The sequence below is a fragment of the Pipistrellus kuhlii genome, unplaced genomic scaffold (assembly GCF_014108245.1).
Source record: "Pipistrellus kuhlii isolate mPipKuh1 unplaced genomic scaffold, mPipKuh1.p scaffold_m20_p_2, whole genome shotgun sequence".
In the NCBI taxonomy this organism is placed as follows: Eukaryota; Metazoa; Chordata; class Mammalia; order Chiroptera; family Vespertilionidae; genus Pipistrellus; species Pipistrellus kuhlii.
The window spans coordinates 110,566,718-110,593,893 of record NW_023425515.1 but is presented as its reverse complement, the minus strand read 5'-3'; the positions used below and the strand labels follow the sequence as shown (position 1 = coordinate 110,593,893).

Sequence of the window (27,176 nt, the reverse complement as noted above, 5' to 3'; positions counted from 1 at the left end):
TGCAGTTTTGTAGGAGGGTGAACATTTCTGCAAAGGCAGCCTGTGAGGAGAAAGGGGTCCCAGCCCAACACCAGACCCCCCAACGTAGGGTTCCAGAACTTGGAAAAGCTTCAGAACGTAAATACCAGTGGGGATTGTGGCCCAGTGACACAGAGGCTGCAGGACACCCAGGTGTTCCGTTTAAAGGGCCAGCGCATAATCTTACTCAGACTCCCAGCACAAGGCAGCTTTTGAAGACCCAGACACATATGAGGAGGAAATGGATTGTCTGGCATTGGGGCAGGAACTCGGGGATGGCTTTATCCCAGAGGGAAGTGCATGCAGGGGTCACTGTTCCTGTGCTGGGACCACCCCTGTGGCAGGGCTGACTGGCAGCCATATCTGAGTCTCAGTCAGCCTGGCCCACACTGTTTCCACCACCCTGGAGATTCCCTGAGACCCCACCCCATCCAATTTGTAGTCCCACCCAAGCTGTTTTCAGCAGTTTTTCTATATAAATGGCATGTCCTGGCTCAGGCTTCAGAGTTTTCTAAAATCTCTCAAACAAACTAAAACTGGTGACAGCATGCCCCAAACCTATCAATAAAAGACCCAAGACCCAGCACTAGCACCAAATTGCCTTGCTTCACAGTTTGGCCTTGCCTGGATACCTCTAAGCCCAATACAAATAGTAAATAGTAGCCATCTGCAGATCTCTCTATTGCTTCTACAGGGTGGCCCCAGCCAGTGGCTGACTTTGCACCTCTTTGGTGGCTCCAGAACCAGTGCACCCAGGAGACAGCTTCAGACCACAGCAGACTACATCTCTATACATCCACAAGTGACACACTCAAGGGACAGATTCAGTGAGCACCAAAGGCCCAATGAAGCAAGTTCTCCTCCATAGTGGTATTAATGCATCATAGTTCTTCTATTACAGTTGCAGCTGGTCCTCACAGCCAATTGGCTTAGAGGTCAACTCGTCCCAGTGATGCCAAAAGCAATCAAGTCTCAACTACAACAAAACTCTGCATGCAGCCCACACAGGGGTGCACCTAGAATGCCCACCTCAGGTGAATGGGAAGGCTGAGACACTGGGCCCTATAGGACACCTACTACACAAAGCCACTCTACCAATTCCAGGAAACAAAGCAGCTCTCTACCTAATACACAGAAACAAACACAGGGGAGCAGCCAAAATGTGGAAACAAAGAAATAGGTCACAAATGAAAGAAATGGAAGCAAACAAACTATTGGACACAGAGTTAAAAACAATGATTATAAGGTTGGTCAAGGATATTAATAAGAGCCGAAACCGGTTTGGCTCAGTGGATAGAGTGTCGGTCTGCGGACTGAAAAATCCTAGATTCGATTCCGGTCAAGGGCATGTACATTGGTTGCGGGGGTGTGCAGGAGGCAGCTGTCAATGTTTCTCTCTCATCGATGTTTCTGGCTCTCTATCCCTCTCCATTCATCTCTGTAAAAAATCAATAATATATATATATATTTTTAAAGGGATATTAATAAGAGCTTCAAAGGATTTAATGAGAGTGTTAAGGGGCTTAGTGAAACTTTCAAAGATCTCAGAATTTCAAAAAAATGTAAAAGGAGCAGTCAGGAATTGAGCATACACTAACTGAAATAAAGAATAATTTACAGGGATTCAACAGTAGAGGATACCAAGAATCAAATAAATAATTTTGAACACGAGGAAACAAAAATCACTCAATCAGAAGAGCAAAAAGAATCCATAATTATGAATATAGTGTTAGGAGCCTCTGGGACAACTTCAAGTGTACCAACATTCCCATAATGGGGTTACCAGAAGGAGAAGAGAGAAAGCAAGATATTGAAAACCTATTTGAAGAAATAATGACAGAAAACTTCCCCTCCCTGGTAAAAGAAGTGCACTTGTAAGTGCAGCAAGTATAGAGAGTCCCAAACAAGAGGACCCCAAAGAGGCCCACACCAAGACACAGCATAATCAGAATGCCAAAGGTTAGAGACAAAGAGAGAATCTTAAAAGCAGCAAGAGAAAAGTTGTTAGTTGTTTACAAGGAAGCACCATACTATTGTCAACTGATTTCTGAACAGAAACTTTGCAGGTCAGAAGGGAGTGGCAAGAAATATTCAAAGTGATTACTAGCAAGGACCTATGATCAAGATTACTCTACTCAGCAAAGCTGTCATTTAGAACTGAGGGTCAGATAAAGAGCTTCACAGACAAAAAAAAAAAAAAAAAAAAAAAAAAAAAAGGTAAAGGAGTTCATCACTACCAAACCAGTATTACAAGAAATGTTGAAGGTATTTTTTAAGAAGAGGAAGAGGAAGAAGGAAAAGGAGAGGAGATAAAAGATATCAATAAAATGGTAACAAATACATATCTATAAATAATTGAATCTAAACTCAAAATAAACAAACAGGAGATCTAATGAACAAAATAAATTGATGAATAAAAAAAATCAGAGGAATGGAACCATGGAAAAGACTGACAAATCTCAAAGGGCCTATGGGGGGTGGGGAGGGGGAGAGATTAACCAAAGCTCTTAGCTATGAGCACAGACAGTAGGGTGGTGAAGGCCTGGGTCAGGGCAGAAATGAGTAGAGGCAGGCAAAGTGGAAAAAAGGGGGACATCTATAGTACTCTCAGCAATAAATATTTTAAAAATGATTCAATGGTAAATTGCCTGTTATATGTATATACATTGTATATATTACATAATAATTTACAATATATTCAATATCTGTTTATGTATTTATACACACACACACACATTTGAGTGGAGTCAAGTTATTACTTTAAGAAGAATATCAAATAGAGTCATTTCTATAAAAGTATGCTTTGTTTGTGTGGGAGAAGGTTGGGGTTCCTAATAGTTCAGAAGCCTCGGTCCATCTGTGGAAATGGGTGTGCCAATGAATGTCAGGGCAGGGAAAAGGCTGACTGTAACAAACCGATTCATGTTATATACCTTGGTTTCTGATGAACAAGGACTCATCCAAAAACCTAACTACTGAAGAAAATTGCTGCCTCATGATCTCATTTCAACTTCCTGTCATGCTGCTGGTATGAGTTCATGCTTTTAGTTGAACTCTTCCTTTACAGGGAAAAGAAAGAAGCCTAGAGAAAAAGAATGAGTCTCTTGAACCAAACTCCCACTAACCTGCTGACTACATAATCAAGAGGTGGACATTTTATTTTTTTATTATTATTTTAAAATATATTTTTATTTACTTCAGAGAGCAAGAGTGAGGGCAATAAAGATAGGAATAGTAATAATGAGAGACAATCATTGATCAACTGCTTCTGCAAGCCCCCTACTGAGGATCAAGCCTACAACCTGGTCATGTTCTCTGACCAGAAATTGAACTGTGATCTCCTGGTTCATAGGTTGATGCTCAACCACTGAGCAACATCAGCCAGGCTGAGCATTTTAAAAATGACATTAAAAGTCTAGTTGTCAACTCAGGCACTCTTGGGCCAATAGGACATGCAAGACTGAAAGATAAGGAAGGATAAACAGTGTTTGTGATTTTCAAAAGGGAGAAAAATTAGTATATATTCAAAATGGGTTGGAAAACTATTATTTCTGAAACACTGAAAAATCATACAACCAACAATATCATCGACCAAACTCTCTTTAAAAAAATTTAATATTACAGAATAACTAAGGTTTTTAAAGTAACATAATAAGGATATTCAAATTGCTAAACAAAGTAACTAACAGTCATTTTTTAAATCAAGGAATTAGGAAACAAAATCAAGAAGAAATAAAATAAGAAGTTAAGAGAAAAAAAAATAGTGATCTTAAAAACAGATGAAATAGTTATGTTAAAAAACTAAAAAAATTATTAAGTTGATAGAAAATACTGAGAAAGTGACCAGCACAGGAGGATAAAAAGTAGTCACATGGCTGATAACCAAGAAGCTCCAATATACAAGAGGTGACCCAGAAAAAGGTGGTGGACAGAGGAGGAGAAACATATTCATAGAGCTAACAATGAAGACTTTTCTGGAGTTAAACAAAAGTATCCTTTAAATGGCATAAATAAAAATAAAGCTCATGCCAAGATGCACCATAATAAAGCTGGTAAGTCTTAAACATTACCCAAAAGAAAAGGCATCATTATCTAGGAAGAAATAATAATTCGGTTAACATAAGATTTCTCAAAAACAAAGGTCAAAAGTAGTGTATTCAAAGTGCTTTGGGAGAATGACAGCCTTTCTAGAATTTTATATCCCAATAAATTATCATGCAAGAATGAGGACCACATAAACACATTTCATATATACAAAGAGCAAAAGAGTTTACTAATTATAATCCCTCAAATAAGAAATATTCCAAGGATATACTTCATTAAGAAAACAAAGCTGACTCTAAAAGAAAGCTTAGTGTGTATATATATATTAAAAAAAAAAAAAAGATGAGCACAAAGTTTAATAAAATGTTAGTAAATGTGCTTAACTATTGACTAATTAAAAATAGTTTGTTTTTGCTGAAACCGGTTTGGCTCAGCGGTAGAGCGTCAGTCTGCGGACTGAAAGGTCCCGGGTTCGATTCCGGTGAGGGGCATGTACGTTGGTTCCGGGCACATCCCCAGTAGGGGGTGTGCAAGAGGCAGCTGGTTGATGTTTCTCTCTCATCGATGTTTCTAGCTCTCTGTCTCTCTCCCTTCCTCTCTGTAAAAATCAATAAAATATATTTTAAAAAAATAGTTTTTTTTATTTTTTTAAATATATGTTTTGGCAATAGTTTGTTTTTTAATTTACTGATTTGAGAGAGATGGGGGGGGGAGAGAGAGAGAGAGAGGGAGAGAGAGAGAGAGATATTTGCTGTTCTACCCTTTCATGCATTCATTGGTTCTTGTATGTGCCCTGACCAGGGATTAAATGTGCAACCTTGGTGTAATGGGACGATGTTCTAACTAACTGAGCTATGGGAAAAATAGGGTTTTTTTCATGTCAAAATTTCTATATATAAAAGGCTAATATGCAAAGTGTCCCCTCAGGAAATCAAGACCCTGGCCAACAGCTGGAAGGAAGGCCCCGGTTGGCAGCCGGAAGGCCCTGATCAGCCTACCTGTGCATGAATTTCATACACTGGACCTCTAGTAATAAGAGAATATCACAAACAAATTTCATGCCACTACATTTGAAAGTTAGATGAAATGGACAAATTCCTAGGAAAAAAAATACAATTTACACAAAATAAAACAAAGTTTGTATAGCTTAATAATAGAAAAAACTGTAATCCATGGATTAAAACTTCCCACATAGAAAACACCAAGCCCAGAAGAGTTCACTGGTAAATTTGATCAAAAACTTACAAAAGAAATAACTTTAAACTTCAAAATATTATCCTAAAAAGAGAAAAGGGAAATACTTCTAAATTAGTTTTATGAAAATAGCACAATCTTAACACCAAAACCTGATAAGAACATAAGAAACACAGAAAGTTACAGACCTATCTTATCCCTAAATACAGGTTTAGAAATCCTAAATATTTGCAAATCAAACCTATAAATATATAAAAAAGATAACATATTTAAACCAAATTATGTTTATGCAAAAAATAACCATTGTCATCATAATGATATCACCTCAAAATATATGGAAGGGCCTACATTTTAAGTTATTTATGATAAAAACATTAGCAAGCTAGAAATATAAACATTCCTAATTTGATAAAAGGCTTTCTAAAAAACATACATCAACCTTTTTAAATAATTTCAAAATTTTCAAAATCAGACATTTCATTAGGTTTTAATTTTACATCATCATAGTTCATTTAGTTCAATCTTCCCAATCCTATATAATAAAGCCTAATATGCAAAGTGTCCAGTCATCCGGATATCTGTTCAATCAATCAAAGCACAATATGCTAATGATATACTAAGGCTGCTCAACCGCTTGCTATGATGTGCACTGACCACCAGGGGGCAGACAGTTGACCAGTCGCTATGATGTGTACTGACCACCAGGGGACAGACAGTTGACCAGTCGCTATGATGTGTACTGACCACCAGGGGGCAGACGCTCCGACTAGTAGGTTAGCTTGCTGCTGGGGTCCAGCCAATCGGGACTGAGCAAGATGGGCCTGACACGATTGTGCACTGGTGGGGTCCCTCGTGTACCAGTGAGGTCCCTCGACCTGGCCTGCTCCCTCTCACAATCCAAGACCCCTTGGGCGATGTTGGAGAGTAGGTTTCAGCCTGATTCCGTAGGGCACACATTCGTATACCAGGCCTCTAGTTAAATTTTTAAGAATCAAAGAATCATTGTGGTAAAATAACTTTTTCGAAGTCAGTATAAATAGTCTTTTGAGTTTAGACCTACAAGCACCCTGGAATTCACTTTTGAATAATTAGTAATATGGGTTCACTTCATTTTTTCCATGTGGATACTCAACTACCCCTCCTCCACTTGCGTTAAAGGCTTTCCTCCTGTCTTTCTGTTCCAAGTGCAGATGATATCATAAGTCTAGCATAACACAAGTGTGTTTCTGGAATCCTTATTGAATTCTTTGGGCCTGTGTGTCTGTCTTGCATCAGTTCCACACTCTCACAATTTTTGTAGCTTTTAAAAAGACATTAGATGAAGAAAATCTTTCCATTTAATTATTTGCCTTTTCCTTGCCCTCTCTATTTCCATATATATTTTAGAATCTGCTCATCAACTTTCTCATAAAATCTTTCTGAATTTCTATTATTTAACTACTTTGGCTGTTTAATATACATTTGGAAGCAATCCTACAAATTATTTTTGGATATATGCAAATGACATGAGAACAATGAACATCAAATTGAAGTCAGTGGTCACCTCTGGGGAGGAAAGCAGGAAGGAGAATGTCATCAGAGAGGAATAACTTTGTTTCTAATGCTTTCACTCTTTAAAAGAATCTGTGGTAAAATCCTACCATAGTGAATAGAAGTAGACATTTGTGTGGAGGGCACACAGTCTTATTTATTAGAAAATCAAGTCAAGGAATATATGCATCTTCAGAATATTTCAGCACTTTAAAAATGAATTAAGTGCTCACTTAAGTAGCACATACACTAAAATTGGAATGATAGATTAGCATGATCTCTGAGCAACAATGACAAGCAAATTTGTGAAGCATTCCATATTTAAAAAAAAAAAAATAAATAATAAATAAAAATAGTCCTGGTGGGTGCTCAGTTGTTTGGAGCATTATCCAGTACCTCAGAGGTTGCCAGTTCAATCTGGGAGGCAATCAATTCCTCTCTCTCACATCAAAGTTTCTCTTTTGCCCTTTCTTTCTCTCTAAAAACCAATAAAAACATCCTCGGGTGAGGATTTAAAAAATGAATAAAAATAAATATAAAATAGCTACTTAGTATGCAAACACCAATTAACATGGAGTTCCAAATGGACTCTAGGAACACTATCTACTTAAAATTCAGTATCCTTGGTAGTGAATTATAGCCTGTAATTGTAATTTATAAATCTCATAGGGATGCCCTTTAGAAAATAAATTCTTCCCTCTTATCAAAAGAAAATATTTGATTCATTACTTAGCCAAGTGATAGAAAGAATAATTAAGCTATCCACTATATAAATTACTGCTTACTTTAACCATTCTTCATTTTCAAGATCACAAGATTACACAGTAAAAATGCCATCATAAATGTACCATTTGAAAAGCTGTGCAATAGTGTTATTGCAAAGCAATTCTCATTTTTCTATCTTAACACAGGCCGACCTTAAGTCCTAACATTTTCAGATGAACCCATGTCCTCCTCTTATCCTTAGTGTAAAGGAGCAGTGCACAGCTCTAATTGAAATAGTGAAGAGATTTGTTTCTCCTATAGCACATGATGAGGTCAATTAAAGACACAAAACAACTACTCTTACCCCATGTTGACTAAGAACTTAGTAACATAAATTATTTGGTGGCTAGGACATGGATATAAACCTTGAATTTTCCATTTGTGTTTGCTCTAGTCAACACTTGTCTTTTCTTTGATAACTTTGAAGATCTCATTCCTAGTGTGACTGACCTTGAAATTAGTATCTAAGCCCTTTTCTCTTTGGCCAATATAGTTAGCTTGGAGGTGCCATGATGGCCCTGATTTCTATACTTAATCTCAAACAGAGAAAAAAATGTCGAATAGCAACATATTATCCACTAATCCCATCCAGTTTTCGGATGAACGTAGGCACAGTCAGTTATAGGCAAAATAAGGTTTTTTTTACATTTTACTAGGAATCAAAGCATTAAACTAAAAGAAGCAAACTTTAAGGGATTGTTTGAAGCACTAGCCAACAGAAGGTAAAATATTTTAGGATACAGTACATTTCTAGTAGCCCCATCATCCTATTTCATAATTGACTGTCTATTCATAAACACAGTGCAGAATTAAGAGATAGTATTTCCTAAAGAGCCTAATTGAACACATCTGACATTGTTGGTGGTAAAATTATACAAAAATCATAAGCACTCAGTATAAATATCAGAAAACAGCAGGCTAACTTCAACTGTCTTGTAAATGAGATGTGAGGAAAGTATGAGGACTTCCGGAAAACTTTCCCCACACTTAAAAGGTAAACCAGGGCACTCTTCTGCTTTGGACCCTATTGTATGGTCTAACTTGCTGCTCCTGCTGCCACCTTTCAAACCCCAGGGGAACACGCTCAGATTCTAGAACCCGAGCAGACTGAGGGCTTCCTAATGTTTTGTTCTTATTGAAGCCATCTGAGTTTGGTCTCTCTTGGTTGAAGCAAAAAAGCACCTCTTATTATTTTGTAAGAATTACTTTCCATAGGTACACCTGGAAAAAACCCATTGACTTACTCACTGCTGCTTAATCAACATGTTCTTTCTTCCTATGGCAAGTCCTTCAGAACTTGGTTTGTTTCTGATCTTTATTCTGGTGATTTTCTCTTAAATGTTTTTATTTTATTTTATTGATTTAAGAAAGGAAGGGAAAGAGAGATAGAAACATCAATGATGAGAATCATTGATTAGCTGCCTCCTACACACCACACACTGGGAATTGAACCCACAACCTGGGCATGTGCCCTGACCGGCAATGGAACTGAAACTTCCTGGTTCATAGGTCAACCCTCAACCATTGAGCCATACTGGCCGTTCTGGTGATTTCCTTTTAAAACTATAACTTTCTCTAATCAATTTTATGAAGGTATGATTGAAAAATCAAAACTGTATCTATTTATGGTGTACAACATAATAGTTTGATATACATATACATTATGAAATGATTACTAAAACTGTAACTTTTAACTTTATGATCTATCAACTATTAGTATCTGGTTTAGATGATTCTGCAGTATTAATGTATCCCTCTGATTCCAGAGATAAAAATACCAAAACCTCTTCTAGTCAGATTATTTCTAAGAAATACTGCATATAACCTGTCAAATTTTATAGATGTTGGCAAGATTAAGGTTTAATGTGCTGTCTATAAATAGAAATTTCTTGTGCATTTCCTTAAGGTTAACACCCAAGACAATGTATTATGGGTACTGAATGTGTGTACATCTAAAGGTCACATCACAGATATCCTTCTGCCTACACTAAAGAAAGCTATGGAAGTAGATGCTAAGGACCTCCTAATTTTTTTTTTTTAAAGGTGCTTTAAATAAGGAAGAAATGTGTGGTAGCACTTCTCTAAAAATGTAAATGAACTCCTGCTTTCACAAAATACAAGGCAGTCATAAATGCAGGCCTCCTATGAGAGGCTCCAATACACTCATGGGGCCACAATCCATAGGAGTCTACACAGATCATGGATCAACGAAATGACCTAGCATCCTAAGGCCGGGTTATATAACACCAATGTTAGCAAAGCAAGCTGAAGAAGGAAACCATAAGCACCAAGGACCAGGGAACACAAAGACTGTGTTCTCCTGTGCTTGGAACAGTGTCTGCACAGGTCACTGTTGTAGTAGTTATGGTGATAGTAACAGCAGTGGTAGTGGTGAAAATATAAATAATAGTTAACATGGATGAAATGTTTACTGTATAATAGGCCCTGTTATGAATTCTTTATATATAAGCACTATAATGATTCCCAATACAAATTTGCCCATTATCTTGCTCAATGCATCTCTCCTCATTTGGAAGTCAACAAAGATTACAGAGCACATTTAAAAGGTTTTATGATTAATATATTCCACACTTCTTCCTCTACTTCTTTCTATTAGTTCTTTTCTGGGATGAACCCTTTCCAATAAAAGAAAAATACTTGCCCGTATTTTCCGGAGTATAAGACGACCCCCTAATTTTACAGTTAAAACATAGGTTTAAGCCTATATTCACTGTATAAAACTACCCCCCACTTCCGAGGCAACACCAGTTCTTTTTTTAATAGACCACCTCTCTGACTCTGGCCAATCTGAGCAGGCTTTTTATTAGAACACAGTGTAAAAATTATGGGGTCGACTTATACGCCGGAAAATACAGTATGTGTTTTTTTGTGTGAGATGGGGAAAATGATCATGGAAATAGTGCAAAAAATGTGAGATCCATTAATTTTATTGTAACACAATGAAGCTGATGAGATTTTCACAGCTGGGTTTATTTGGAAATTGAATGAGGAAACACTGCATAATCCTGCATTAAGTCTCTATCAGACAACGTTTATGATAACGAAAGCAAAACTGGATCTAGGAGCTATTCCAAGCCATGGAGATTAGCAAGTAATCACAGGCGCAAGTCCTAATTCAATTCTGGAGAAACAGGGAAAGACTTAAAGAATTTAAATGTAAAAAAGATTTTTTAAAAAGAGAAAATGTTGACCTCCACATGCATTGGTCAGTATCAGCAAATTCTACATTCACCTATGTATAGCTCCATCAGTGTACCTCACTAACTATAATAATCCTATATAATAAAAGGCTAATATGCAAATGGAACAAATGGTGGAACCAGTGGCTATGATGTACACTGACCAACAGGGAGCAGAAGCTCAATGCAAGAGCTGCCCTCTGGTGGTCAGTGCACTCCCACAGGGGAGCACTGCTCAGCCAGAAGCCTGGCTCATGGCTGGCGAGCACAGCAGCGGTAGCAGGGAGCCTTTTCCACCTCCAGGGCAGGGCTAATGGCAGTGCTAAGGATGTCTGACTTACGGTTTAGGCCCACTCCCCTAATCCATCAGTCGGACATCCCCCAAGGGCTCCTGGACTGTGAGAGGGTGCAGGCCAGACTCAGGGATCCCCTGTTGTTGTGCACCCCCCCCCCCCCCAGTGCATGAATGTCATGCATCAGGCCTCTAGTAAAAGTATAATATGCTAATTAGGCCATACAGATGAAACTGAGGTGGCAGGGGCTGAGGCAGAGAAGGCAGAGAAGGCAGAGGGGGCAGAGGAAGCAGAGGAGGCAGTGGTGGTGGGGGCCGGGCCCCTGTATGAATTTCTGCATCGAACTTCTAGTTATTTTATAATTATCTCCTGATAAATCTACATTGGAAGGAAACAACTTGAAGTCAGGAACTGTCAATTTCATTTACTGACTCCACAGCAGTGCATCTGTCTAGGCAGCAACAGAATTTACTACCGTGTTTCCCCGAAAATAAGACATCCTCTGAAAATAAGACCTACTGCAACTTTGGGAGAAAAAAATTAATATAAGACACTGTCTTATTTTCAGGGTTCATCCTTGGGGAAACAGGGTAGTTCAATATTAGGAGCTCTCTGGAGTGGTTCCAAGTCTCAGTTTCATCATCTATAAAATGGGTTTAAAGTACCTACCCTATTGGGTTGTGATGAATGGAAGCTATAACATAGGCAATGCATTTCATTCAGTGTCTTGGACCTAGCACTCAACAAATGGCAATTATTATAAGATAGTAATAAACAAATTAATGCACAGATGTATGGTGCACTGAACTCCGATTGCCGGAAGAATAAAGAAAATGGACAACCTTGATCTTCAAAACTCTCAGTCCTCATATAACACAGCATTCACTGCTGCTTTGGGGTGCTACAGAAAGAGCAAGGATGAACTCTGACACAGTTTCCCCAGGGGAATCTGTCCATGATTGACCTCAGAGATGACAGGGTTAATATAAGACCCTTTCATAGTTACTGCCCTGCTGATGTCTACCAAATTATTTGTGCTTTCTGTCTCATCTTTCACCATTTCTAGTTATATTTAGTTATAATTTAAATATTAACACTTCCTCTTTGCAAATTACTTAAAGCACATAAACACATCTGTGACTTAAGCATAATTTTTAAATGTGCATTTGAACTGTATTACTTTCTTTCCACAGTTCCCTGATAAGCAGCAAAGAATGAATGAATGAGTGAACAAAAAAGAAAGAAATTATGAAAGAAAGGAAGAAGAAAGGAAGGGTTTAGGCAGTTCATAAAACCAAAAGGATAACAATACTGCAACTCTGAAATGCATAGTAATTAAATATAGGACGAGAAGAAAGAAAAGACTTTTGAGATTAGTATCATAAAGTAGATATCACATTATAGTGATATTTATGATAAACTGAAATTCATAGTGCAAAAGAGGAGAAAGTGTACTTAATCACCTGATCAGACTATTTCACCTCATCATCACATTTTACAGATGAGGTAGCTGAGCTTTGACACATAAGATGATTCTGCCCGTCATTATGCAGATTTGCACTGTGGAGCATGGACCGACATCAGTATCACCTGGGAGTTTGCTAGAAACACGGAATCTGAGGCTCCAGATTGAGCATACGGAATCAGAATCCGAATTGTAACAAGATCTTCATGTGATTCATCGGTACATTAAAATTTGACAAGCATTAATAAAGGTAGCTTGTTGCCAGGAACTTCGTAAATTAGATAATTAAAACCGAATGATTTACTTTGTACAAATTATATGCTGATCTTTGAATTTGTTATAAAATGTAAATCCTTTGGCTCTGAATAACTGACCTATAAATCTTATACTCACTATAAAACTGAGGCAATGGCTCTCTGAAGCCCTGAATGAACAATACATTGTGCTAATACACAGTGACCACTCAGCTACTGTTTCCTCATCTGTGAAATGGACAGAATAACAGAACCTAAACTCAGAGGACTATTAAGAAGACTAAGTTAAAACATGTAAAGTCTTTAGAACAATGCTGAACTAAGAGCAAGGTTTAACTGAGTGTTAATCACTATGATTATTATGATCTTCAATAAGGTTTGATATGATCGGTGTGCATGTCACTGCTCACCTGTTCTCACCTATTCCTGTTGCAGTGAAAGGCATTCGAGATATTATCCAGGATGAGGAATAAACATAGTCTCCACCCACAAAGAGAGCCAATAAAAGTCCTTCACTTGAAAGAAAGATAATAACCAACACTGTTGAATTATTTCATCAAATGGGGACTGACTTTTTGAGCAACTATGGACACACATGGAATTAATAAGTTTTAAGCAAAATATGTGAATAAAATTTACAATGTTGATTAATGAATCATTATTAATAATAAGTATTACTCTGTATAGCACTAAATATTGAATCTATAATTCAGGTTTGTTTAAAGAACACTTAAAGAATGAACAAAAGTTAGAGTACTGAATATTCAATTCAATACTCTGGAACATACACACAAGGGCCCAGACATACACACAAGGGCCCAGAATGAACCCAGAAGGGGACTTGGGTCGTGTGGGGGGAAAGATCTCTGCACAGAACAAGACAACACTAGCATGATAAAGCACCAGCTTGCTCATCTACTTATTTCAAGCCTTGATCCAGGTAGAGTAAAGAGAGCCACAAAAAGCAAGCATTTAAACTCAAAACACGTGAAATAAAAAAACCAAGAGTTAAAACCACACTATAATTTGAGTTTCTTACTTATTAGACTTAAACAATAGCTTTCGAGTACTCTGGAAAGCATAGCAGAGATGAGGCCTCGGGACAATGAATCAGACTATTGCTGGCACCTAGAGAGCGCCACGGCAGCCGTCTGGCTGGATTTACAGAACAGTGGAGATTATGCAGAGGAAGGTGCCACGGAAGCCAAGAGAGCCTAAAGCATAAGCTAAGAGGGACTGAGGGAGATGAGAGAAGAGACATTTCTGCCTCCTGCCAACCCTGCACAATATGGTTCCCAAATGGCTCCCCAAGTTTCCTGGGCAGAGAAGGCAGGAGATCATGGCTGCCGCAGACTTTCCTCCACATTTCCTCTCCTCCCCTCTGGGGAAGTCTTGTATTATAATCATGTTAAGTACTTTTCTTAAGACACGCTAACAGTGACAAAATGAGTCTCCTATTCTCCTCACATATATAAGCATGACCACTCAACACAAATAGTTACAAACTGCCAACACTTAACACCATCTGTATCACTTATACCTAACACCAAATCTGCTCTATGATACCTGAAGGCAAGCAAGTTGCCATAATGAAAATGGAATATACAAAGGGATATGTGATAGGCTAAATAAAGGCCTCTAAAAGGCACCCATGTCCTAATCCCTGGAACCTATGAATATATAACCTTATATTTAAAAAGAAGTTCACAAATGTAAATAAGAAAGGATCTAGAGATATGGAGATAATCTTGAATAATCTTGGTGAGCTCCATCCAAGGGTCCTTATAAGAGGGAGACAGAAATTCGGAGAGAAGGGCACGTGACAGAGGGAAAGCGAAGAGAACAGGCAATACAGAGCCATGAGTGAGAAACGAGGACAGCCCTAGAAGCTGGGAAAGGCAAGGGGTGAATTTTCCCCTAGCACTTATCAAAGGACCCAGTCCTGCTGACACCTTAATTTTAGCCACTCAGATAGATTTTGAATTTCTAAACTCCACAACTGTAAAATAATAGACATGTTGTTCTCATCTGTTAGGTTTGTGGTAATTTGTTTATTTGTAATAAGAAACTAACCAAGAGTATAATTAATATATACTAATTATAAGTGAATAATTAGGAAATAGTTCTCTGTGATCTACAAATTACAAAGTATTTTATAGAAATATATGGTTTCAGCAATCAAATACTAACTGCCCCATCAGAAGTTCTTATATTTCTTACACAAAGGCAACAATGTAAATTCCATAATAGTGCAATTATGCATACACTGATTTCAACTCTGAAGGCAGGAAAGATTTTTTTTAAATGATACTTAATACAAGAGATCCATAGTTTATTCCTGGATATCTCTATGTCCCCTAATAGAAGACAACTGTGAATATAATAAAAACTGCACTTAAGCCACTAACTTGTGGTAGCAACTGTTACTCATCTGTGCTTGCTCACCCCTCTGCAGAGCACACTGCTCTGTACAATGTTGGTTGGTGTTCCATCAATGTTTGATGATTAAATAAATGACTTAATAAATGAAAAATTAAATGACAGAAACTTAGCTCCTTAGCCAGGTTTTACTTTTAATTATTTAGATGGGTCTTTATTCCAAATTTACCTATTATAGAAGGTCCTGTTTCTAGATTTAAAAAATAAATAAGATTCCTTTGAAAAAATAGGATTTTTAAAAGTCCAAATGAATAAACAAAAAAAAAATAGAAACAGACACATAGATATGGAGAAGAATCTGATGGTTGCCAAGGAAGAGAGTGTGGGAGGGATCAGAATTTTTAAAAGGCCATTAAAAATAAAACCAAAGGATCAAATCAATGATTAACTTTTGGTGCAAAAGTTTGCAAAAAAATTTCAGGAACAAGGATAAAACAATAACTTTAAAAATATTACCTGCCATAGAAAGATATTGAAGAGATCTGGATACAAGCTTAAATGAATGAAATTCCAGAGAAATGAGCCCTCCAAGGGTGAACAAACATTAGTGGCTGCTATCATCATGTGGGCCTGAGTAATCAGAAGAGCTAGCCTACTCTTGATAAAGAAACTTCACTGGAAAGGAGAAATTAGACAAACTTTTATCAGCCAGTCCTTGGCTGTTGTGGCAGATTGGAAAAATAGGGAGACAGCCCTCACTGCCAGCCAATTCACCTTCATAATATTTTTGCTCAGCAAGCACTGACTGGTGTGGAAGAAGCTAGCAACTGGGTGGGAAGCAGAGAAAGATCTTATTATTTCACATGCCTAGGTCCCAAACTTCTACAGGGCCAGAAAATCAGATGGGAAATCCAGTTCCTGCTTAGAGATAAGAAATCTGGCCTAATCCCTTTAGTCGCCCTGCAGGAGAAAGTGTAAGGCTTCTGTATTATTTTAAACACAATTTCAAAAGTAAGACCAGTGAAAAAGCATAAAGGAGGATAACAGACAGAAAATTACACATAAGTCAAACTGCTGAAAACCAAACTAAAAGGATCCTGGCAGTAATATGACATCTCTAAAGAGCTGAAAGAAAAAGAAAAGAAAAAGAAAAAAAAAACAAAAAAAAACCAACAACAACAACAAAAAAGTGACAACCTATATCCAAGGAAAATATTTCTAAAAAATAAAGGTGAGCCCAGCGGGTATGGCTCAGTGGTTGAGCATTAACCCATGCACCAATAGGTCACTGGTGTGATTACTGGTCAGGGCACATGCCCAGGGCACATGGCCAGACTGCAGGCTCTGTCCCCAGCATGGGATGTGCAGGAGGCAGTTGGTCGATGACTCTCTCTTCTCATTTATGTTTCTATCTATCTCTCTCTCTCCCTTTCTCTCTGAAATCAATAAAAGCATATAAAATAATAATAATAATTAATAGAATAAATGTGAAAAAAGGGTGTTCCCAGACAAACTAAAGCTGAAAAAATTCATATTGCACTGCAAGAAATATTAAAAGAAGTTCTTCAGACTTAAGGGAAATAATCACAAAGAAAAATCAAGATCAGCAGAAGGAATAATCAGTGTGAGGTAAATAACGAGGGAAATATAAACAATATAGTTTTAAATTTCGTTAAAAGATAACTGACTATATGAAGAAAATAGAGCAATATATTGTGAGATTATAATATTGTATATGGAGAAGTAAAATATGACAATAATACAAAAAAAAAGGAGGCGTAAAAAGGAATTACACTATTGTAAAGTTGTTAACGGTTTCATGACATTGTATAATAGTTACTCAAAGGTAAAGTGAGATGAATTAATTAGGCATATTATAATCTAGAATAACCACTTAAAAATAATACAAAATTGGTGAAACTAAATAGCAATAAGGGTACTAAAATGGGATATAAAAATAAACAAAATTCCCCCATAAAAACCATATTTCCAAATACAGAAATAAAGAATAGAAGAGGGAAATAGGGGGAAAAATAAAAGGATAACAGAATTAAGTCCAAGAATATACCATGTAATTATATTAAATGTAAGATGTATTCAACACTCAAATTAAATCTGAATTTTAAAAAAGACCAAACTCTATGGTTCTTATAAAAGATACTCTTTTAATATAAAGACATAGATTGACAGTAAAGTGATGAAGAAGGTGTGCATTACAAACACTATTCATAAGAAAACTAATGTGTCTATATAGATTTTTGTTTATTTTTATATCCCAGAAAAACTAAACTTTAAAAGTATCATAAGATATAAAGATCTATAATAAAATAATCAAGAAAGCCCAAAACTAGTTCTCTGCTTAGACTAAAAAGCTTGGTAAGTCTTTTTCCACATACAATTTCTAAAGGTTTATGAACTCCTGTGGGGTATTTTTGGACTCCTATACAAACCTATTTTCAAATTCACATTATTTTTAAATTTAATGATTCAATTTTCAAATGCATGACCCCCTCCATTTTTTCATTTTTTTTAATTTTTTTTTTTATATACTTGATTCTTGCAAGTCATTTTACCTGAAATTTCACCTTCTGGTTGATATCAGATACGTGGAACTGCTTCAGGAAGCGCTCATCCTCACTCCAGAAGAGGCGGATGTCAGGGATGTCATAGAGGATCATGGCCAGTCTTTCTAATCCTAGGCCAAAGGCCCAGCCAATTTTATCTTGAGCGCCAGCTATGATTAGGAAACAAAATAAAACAATTGATTTTAAAATCATAAAGCATTCACAGGCACATACTACTTCCTGGTAACTAACCAGTAACACTGTTGAGAGCCTATGAGTGTCAAGGCACTGGGGTGGGGCTGTGGGAAGTCCAAGACAATGCCCAACCTTAGATTGCTCCTGCTCCCACACTCCTTACTGCTCCCATTGAGTCAGTTTGGACTCATACTGTCTCTAATATTGATTCATTTCTGAGTAGATTCTAAGCTCTTTTAAGTCCTGCTCCCTGTCTCTGACACATTATTTTTCTGTAATCCTTGTTTGCCCTGATTCAAACATAACTATGCTCAGGTTACAAAGCCCCTAAGTGGCTTACTAGACAGGCAAATGTGTTCAAAACATGCCATCGTGGTTCGTTAACATTCAGAAAATGTGTGTCAGATCTTCAAGAACTGATAACAGTAAAATACAACTCTTACTCACAGAGGAGCCACCTCAACAATACTCCGAGAGCCAGCAAGCCCAGGGGAAACACACATCTAGTACTACTTCCTCCAAAGGTGAAGTGTGCTGTTCAGATATGGCAAGGCCATGAACACTGAGACAGAGTAAGATAGGAGATTGAGACAGGCAATGCTGTAGGAAGGTGAGAGAGCAATTTGTACTGCTGGAGAGGCTATGACAAGGGCCCACGAAAGGAACATAATTTCAACTGCACAGCAAAGGATGAGCAGGATCCTAGGTAGGTGGAGATGGCCTCAAGAACCCCGCCCTGTGTAAACCTCTCCCTGGAGTGTGGGAGAGACGGTGAATGAAATGGATTTCACTCCTATGTTGAGATTACTTTATATGAGAGCCCACCTTAGCAAACTAGGGAGATTCTCCTGCTGACGAGGAGCTGCCCTGAAGTGAGAAGACCACATGGCAGGACCTGAAGGAGGCTCCAAGGAACTGAGCAAGGAGATGGGAACCCTACTCCCATAGTCACAGGGAACTAATTCTCCCAACAGCCTGAATGAACTCAGAAGAGGACCCTGAGCTCCAGACGAAAACACAGCCCTGCTGACACCTTTATTTCAGCCTGTTGTGACACTCACTGAGCATGGGACCCAATCGATTTGTACCTGAACTCCTGATGCAAGGAAATTGTGGCATAACAAATGTGTGCTGTTTTAAACCACTAAGTATAAGACTGATTTTTTTTTTTTTTAATTTTACCCAGGAAAAGAAAACTAATACAGATCAAAATGTGGAGAAAGAGAAAAGACATTCCAGTCTGAAGGAACATCATGGCTAGTGAAGGTAAAGGTGTAGCGGAGGAAGGGTTAGGAATTGACTCTGGATATAAAGAGAGTGCAAGGTTGTGACAGGTAGAACCTTGTGGAGAGGATCAGCTTCTGGCCAGGTGCCACCACCTTATAAACTAATCATTTACAAATAAAACAACAAGGACAGTGTATAAAAACAGAAGTCATAGAGAAATGTGAGCATCATTGAATGACCTGTCTAAAAAATAAATGAATAAAAGCATTAAATGAGCTCGCAAGAGAAAGATACAGAGACTGGCTCAGTAGTAGGAGGGAAGGTGTGCGAAAGAAGAGCAAGTGGTTGGCTAATTTGCAGAGTGCCCCTGTGTGCTAAGTAGGAATGAACATTGAAATGAGGAGAAGAGGGGGGGGGGGGATTTTTTAAAATTTTTATTTTATTGTTTAAAGTATTACAAATAGTAGTATGTATGTCTCTTACCCCCCACCGCATTTCCTCCTAGCTTCCCTTATGTTTCCTCAACCCACACCCCCATCCCATATTTAACCACAAGAACAACGGGGTCACACAGGAATGTGTGCACAACTCCTGGCCAACTTCTGCTGCCTAGGAAAGCAGTTGAAGAGCGAGGCAAAACAAGTCAGAGTAATTTATACTGATACAAGAAAACCTTAAAAAAAAAAAAAAAAAAAAAAAAAAAGCTGGTGACTACATAAAGACATGAAAATTAACATAACCGTTATATATTGGTTTTTATCTATTAAAAGAATATTTTCTTTAAATGACATTGGCCAGTCCTGGATCCCACACGTCATTCATTGTGTGGTTCTAGTACCCTTGACATCTGGAAAATAACATAGTAATACATATAAAGATCTTTGAAAATGCTCATACTCTTTATTCTTATGATTTTACTCAGGAATTTATCCTAAGGAAATAATTCAAAGAAGGAAAAAGACAAATGAAGGAAGATGCTCAGAGCAGTGTTACTTGTAAGGGCAACTATATAAAAATAACCTAGGTGCCCCAAACTAGGGAATGCCTTAAAAATCATAGTACTTTTAAAGTAGCCATTTAAAAAATCAGTTCTATGAATAAATGTTTATTAAATTTATTAAATAAGAAATTAGTCAAAATTATGAAAAAATTAATATGCACTTTGATACTAATATTTAATATTGGTACAACTGAGAATGGCAATGTAAAAAAATAAAAAACAAAATGTGATGTTCAAGGGTTATAATAATTTTAAAACAACTTTAAAGCATTTCTTTTTATAATTGTTAGTCTTTTCAAATAAAAAATAATAAAGATTGGTGGCAATGTTAACATAGCTTTGTGAATATGGCTTTTTCCTCAATTATAAAATCTTTTAGATCTTACACAATTTTTAGGTAAAACCAATCATTTGGAGCCCAATATCTGTAACTTAATGAGTAGTATATTTAGGATATTTTATTTTATTTAATATTTAGCCATTTTTTAGTATCTTAGCTTTTTTGCTCAATCCATCAATTATTCTAACTTGCTTTTCAATCCCTGAAAGTTTTCCTAAAACAAGAACAAAAATAACAAAGAGCCTTTGCTATTCTTTTAGGAAATAGGTAAGAAAAAGAGCAACAATCTTATTTTTAAAATGGGTAAAGAAGGAAAGGTGCAAGGTAGAAGAAAGTATAGGGGGGACAAATGGTGATGAAAGGAAACTTGACTTGAGCAGTGAACACATAATACAATATGCAGATGGTGTATTATATAATTGTACACCTGAAACCTATACAATTTTATTAACCAATGTCACCCCAATAAATTCAATAAAAAATAAAATGTGCAAATAATATTAAGACAATCACAGAAAATGAAAGAAAAATCCTTAAGCAAATCAAAAGCTTAAGAAAACTACAAGACAAAAATGCACCAAGTTATCATATTTTACTTAGCAGACTGGCAAAAATAAAAATATCTGAGAGCAAAGCCAAGTAAAAACAAGTACTCTCATACACCGCTGGCGGGTTCATTTGTGGTTTCTACCTCAGTAGGCACCAAAATTAAAGATACACGCACCAGCTTGTTATTTTAATGTACCCTATTTACAAGAAATTATGAATGTATAAGGCTATTTATTGGATTATTGTTTATAATAGCAAAAGACTGTAAGCAACTCAAATGTCCGCCAACAGGAAATTAAACAAATTTATGCTATGTCTATTTAGTGGAATCCTACCTAATAAAAGAGTAATATGCAAATTAACCATCACTCTACTCCACAAGCCATGCCCACCAACCATGCCCACCAGCCAATCAGAGTGAGTATGCAAATAAACCCAACCAAGATGGCTAGAGCCAGAGAGCAGGAGGAAGGCCTATCCCAGGCAACAGAGGAAGCCAAGCTTTCTGCCTGCCCTTGTCAGCCTAAGCCTCCACTCAAGGCTAAAAAAATTCAATTATAGAAGGTAAAAAAAATCCAAACAGAAACGGCTGCTGCCATAGAGCGAGCAGCAGGCTTGGCTCCACTCTAGGCTACAAAGTTTCAATTGTAGAAGGTAAATAAATTCCAGATACCAGGGCCTCAGAGTGGGTCTCTGGGGAGCGTGGCCAACCTGCAAACCACCACAGGTCCCTTGCTCAGGCTGCCCCACACCCCAAGGGAACCCCCACCCTGATCCAGGACACCCTTCCAGCTGGCCCCCACCCATGCACCAGACCTCTATCACATCTAATAAAAGAGTAATATGCAGATTGACCTACACTCAAACACACAATATGGCTGCCCCCATGTGGTCAAAGATCCTGCCCCCATGTGGACACAAGATGGCCACCACAAGATGGCCAGCAGGGGAGGACAGTTGGGAGGAACCAGGCCGGCAAGGGAAGACAGTTGAAGGTGATCAACACTGCAGGGGAGGGCAGTTTGTGGGGACCAAGCCCGCAGAGGAGGGAAGTTGGGGGCAAATGGACTGGCAGGGGAGCAGTTAGATATCAATCAGGCTGGCATGGGAGTGGTTAGGGGTGATCATGCTGGCAGGCAGAAGCAGTTAGGAGCAATCAGGAAGGCAGGCAGGCAAGCAGTTGGAAGCCAGCAAACCTAGATTGTGAGAGGGATATCCAACTGCACAGTGGGATCGGGCCTAAACGGGCAGTTGGGTATCCCTCGAGGGGTCCCAAATTGGAGAGGGTACAGGCTGGGCTGAGGGACAACCCCCTCCACCCCATGCACAAATTTCGTGCACCGGTCCTCTAGTCCTATATAATAAAGAGGTAATATGCAAATTGACCATCATTCTAGCACACACAAGATGGTCACCCCCCTCCCCCATGTAGACTCAAGATGTCCAGCAGGGGAGGGCAGTTGGGGGTGTCCAGGCCAGCAGGGAAGGAAAAGGGCGACCAGGCTGGGAAGGGAGGGCAGTTAGGGGTGACCAGGCTGGCAGGGGAGGGAAGTTGTGGGCAATCAGGCCTGCGGGAAAGGAAAGTTGGGGGGGACCAGGCCTGCAGGGAAGGGCAGTTAGGGGCAAACAGGCTGGCAGGGAGAAGTTAGGTATCAATCAGGCTGGCAGGGATTGGTTAGGGGGGTGATCAGGGTGGCAAGAAGAAGCAATTAGGGACAATCAGGAAGGCAGGCAGGCAAGCAGTTGGGATCCAGCAGTCCTGGATTGTGAGAGGGATGCCTGACTGCTTATTTAGGCCCAATCCTATTGGGATCAGGCCTGAACAGGCAGTCAGACATCCTTGAGAGAGGGTGCAGGCTGGGCTGAGGGACACACACCTCCGTGCATGAATTTCGTGCACTGGGCCTCTAGTTATTATTATAATAGGTAGTTACAAGTTTCAAAAACTAAAAGCAGCAGCCTTGATGGATGGCTCAGTTGGCTGGAGCATCTCTCATCTTTACATCAAAAGATTGTGGGTTCAATCCTTGTACAGGAGACAACCAATCAATATTTTTCTCTCACATGGAGATATATATATATATATATATATATATATATATATATATATATATATATATATATATATATATATAAAATCAATTGAAAGATATCCTTGGGTAAAGATTAAAAGACAACACAGCCGAAACCGGTTTGGCTCAGCGGAAGAGCGTCGGTCTGCGGACTGAAAGGCCCGGGTTCGATACCGGTCAAGGGCATGTACGTTGGTTGTGGGCATATCCCTGGTCGGGGATGTGCAAGAGGCAGCCGGTTGATGTTTCTCTTTCATCGACATTTCTAGCTCTCTATCTCTCTCCCTTCCTCTCTGTAAAAAATCAATATATATAAAAAAAAAAAAAAAAAAAAAAAAAAAAGACAACACAAAATAAAAAAAAATTAAAGCAGCAGCTATCTGGGTTTTAAATTTGGAGTTAGGTGTGAGAGAACTAGGCAATGAAGGACAATAGGGAGACTTTACACTATATGCCTTTTTAAATGAAGAGTGATAAGAAGTATACTTCAGATAATAGAAATGTTGATGGCTAGATAAAATATGATATGTTTTTGTTTATTTTTAAGAGGTTATAAGAAGTACAAATTACTCCTCTTTTGTCACACTGGTATCAAACTTTCAGAAAAATCATATGATTACTAAAAATTGATCTGCCTGACTTCCTTACAGCCTGAATTAGTTTCTTTCTTTCTGTAAGTGCTAATACATTTCTAAGCCTGGAAAATCAGCATTATCATCTGTGGGAGTTGGGGGGAGGGGGAAACACCCTCAAATTCCTTAATGCCCTTCCTCTTGAATCTCAGTGGGAGAAAGTGTGACTTCTGAGATTATGAGAAAAAACTACACAACTAAGATAAATGGAAACAGTATTCAGCTATAAGTTGCAGATAGATTGAAAAGCATGGATCTTTAGTGAAGAACTTAAAAAATTCCAACAAATCACTGATAATCTTGTCACTTATAAATATGCACATGGCACTGCTCCACAACATAATTCTTCTCACATGCAGATGAGCCTTTTTCAAACATAGACCATATTCTTGGGACACAAAACAAATCTCAAAATATTTTACAGGATTAAAATTTACAAGAACTATCCTATGTCCAAAGTGAAAATAAATCAGAAATCAACAGTATAAAAAATCTAGAAAATCCCCTAAATAAAGTGAAAAATTAAACAGCATACTTTTAAATAACCCATAAATCAAAGATGAAATCACAAGAAAATCATAAAATACATTGAAATGAATAAAAAACACATATATGTTTGTAATGTATCTAAAGTTGTGATTCAAAAGAAACCTATAGTACTAGATGCTTATTTTTTTTAAAAGGTCTCAAAGATACTATTTTATGAAACTAGAAAAATATAAGAACTAAGAAAAACAAAGGGGGAAAATAGCATTGATAAAACAAAAAGCAGGAGAAAAAACACAATAGAGAAAATGGATAAAAACTACAACAGGTTTTTTGAAAAGATCAATTAAGTGGATAAACTTCTAGCCAGACTAGTAAGAAAAACAACAAAAACAGACAAAGAGACAGAAAAGACAAATTATCCAAGTCAGGAATAAAGACAGAGATTCTAGAAACATTAGAAGGGTAAAAAGAGAATATTATGAATAAACCTTATGCCAACTATATCAACAACCTATATGAAATAAACAAATTTGAAGCAAACTATCAAAGCTTATTACAAAAAAATAGATATCCTATATCAATCAAATATATTTAATATGCAGTTAAAAAAACCTTCTTACAAAGAAAACTCGAATCCCAGATGGCTTTCTTTACTGGTGAATTCTATTACAATGTTAAAAAAGAAATAGTACTAATTCTACAAAACTCTTTTAGAAAAAAAAAATTATATATATATATATATATATATATATATATATATATATATACACACACACACACACACACATATATGTGTGTGTGTGTGTGTGTGTGTGTGTGTGTGTGTGGCTAGCATTACCCTTATATCAAAACCAGATAAAGATATTACGAGAACTCTTCAAACCAATATATGTCATGATCATACAAGCCAAAAAAAAAAGCCCTACAAAAAAACTTTAACAAAATATCAACATATTGAATCCAGTAATACATGACAGGACACTACATCATAACTGGATTTATCCCAAGAATGCAAGGTTAGGTCACATTTGAAAACCCAATCAATAACTGATTACATAAGCAGGTTAAAAAAGAAAACACATGATCATCTCAATAGATACAGAAAAAGCAAATGACAAAATTCAACATCCATTCGTGATAAAAACTTAGCAAATGAGCAACATAGGGAACTTCTCCAATCTAATAAAAGATACAATAAAAAACCAACAGCTAATATTATACTCAATGCTGACAGACTTGCTTTGCCCTCAGGGTCAGGTTGAAGACAAGGATGTCTACTCTGACTATTTATTTCTATTCCTATTTCTATTTCTATTAACCTGAATTCCAAGCCTTTGAAAAAAAGCCAAAACAAAAACAGGTTAACAGATTGGAAAGGAAAAGGTAAAACTATATGTGAAGGTAGTATGGCTGTCTAGATAGAAATTCCTAAATAATATATTTCAAAGATAACTAATACGTGAGTTTAGGAAGATCACACTATATAAAAATCCGCTGTATGCATGGGGGCCTCAGTGCCTCTAAATGTCAGGAGAGACAGGCCCAGACCTCTTCTGAAAATAGGAAACCCACTCAACCTGAGAGGATACAATGCTAAGCCAGTGAGGGGGGCCATTCCAGCAAGTACATGAAATCCTAACCACCTTGTGCAAAGTTCAACAACTTGCCTTTCACTAGGAACCAGGAGCAGCTGGCCTCCAGCTTTCTACCATTGTTTACAACCTTTGATTATCACAATCGTTCTTATCAGAAAACCTGCTGTGACAATCACTTACTATGGAAGGTTGCAATAAAGGGTATGGCATCAAATTCTGCCTTTGAATACTTTGGCTTGGTCTTATTAAGAGTTGCTTCTTCCGAACTGCACCACTGCATTGTGCCCCGGCTCCTTGTCAAGGGTGCTAATCACAGTTGGCACAGGCTTCCCTATGAGGCTTAGGAAATAAACTGAAATCAGATCTAAGAATATGCCTAAGAAACTGGGAACACAAAAGGCTTATTTCTCTTAAACAACTGGATTGCTTTTCATTTTAAGGGTATCCTGTTACATAATTGATCATAATGCTCTCTTCACTTCAAGCCCTTAGAAGCTTACAGCCAATCATGCAGGTCACCTCTACAACTATACAAGTGTTCAGAGTACATTTCTCTGTGTGACTCTTGTCCCAGTTTTATTTCATCCTTATTTCCTCTTTGGGTGATTATCTCAACAATTTATTTTATCCTCTGGCACATACTTTTATATGGCACTTCAAATTCTTTATGGAAGAAAGTGATCCATAAATAACTAGACACTTAAAGATAGTGTCAGCGGGCAGGTCTAATTTTCAGGTCTTTGGCACTCCTCAGCTGTAATTTGTTGCTAGGTGCTCACAAGCTGACAGGGTTTTAGGCAGTATTTCCCCCCCATTCCAATACTACAGAGTCCAGTAAACTCAAGCCTACAGAGGAAAAAATTGACTCTAAAGAAACATCTCAATTAAACAGAATATTAGGGGTGGTAGCAATGAGATATTTTTACTAGGCAATGTGCCCTGACTGGGAATTGAACTGTGACCGCCTGGTTCATATATCAACACCCAACCACTGAGCCACACTGGCTGGGCGATAGGGCTTATATTCAGCAATGGTGTTGAACAAAAGCTTCCACTTCCCTTGACCATTACTTACAATGACAGCCACATAAGAACAAAAGCCCCACAGTATCCCACTGCAACAGGGCACGCCCAGACTCAGGCCGAGAAAGACCAGCACAGCTGCATAAATTCTGATTTCTTCTCTTTCTACCCTTGACTTAGTCGTTGATCCCTTGCTTTCCCGCTACAATTCTTGAACTGTTTCCTCAGAGACTTGCCACTGGATAATTGACTTTTCAAGCTGTGCCCGAAGATCGATCTTCTGCCTGAAGAATTTCTCTTGTTTTTATATATCCCTGGTTCCACACACTTCTGTCAATAAGTCCTTCA

At 37.8% G+C, this 27,176-nt stretch overlaps 1 protein-coding gene and 1 pseudogene across 5 annotated transcripts in view; one reads left to right on the top strand and one right to left on the bottom strand.

Moving 5' to 3' along the window:
- Positions 1-27,176, bottom strand: part of FARS2 (phenylalanyl-tRNA synthetase 2, mitochondrial) — a 477,859-nt gene that overhangs the window by 200,084 nt on the left and 250,599 nt on the right. For all 5 annotated transcript variants that reach the window (XM_045584236.1, XM_045584234.1, XM_036446280.2 and 2 more), the window contains exon 5: positions 17,716-17,876. In XM_045584236.1, coding sequence (XP_045440192.1) covers positions 17,716-17,876 — 161 coding nt within the window. The remainder of the gene's footprint in view (positions 1-17,715; positions 17,877-27,176) is intronic.
- On the top strand, positions 7,012-7,111 carry LOC118725046 (annotated as a pseudogene).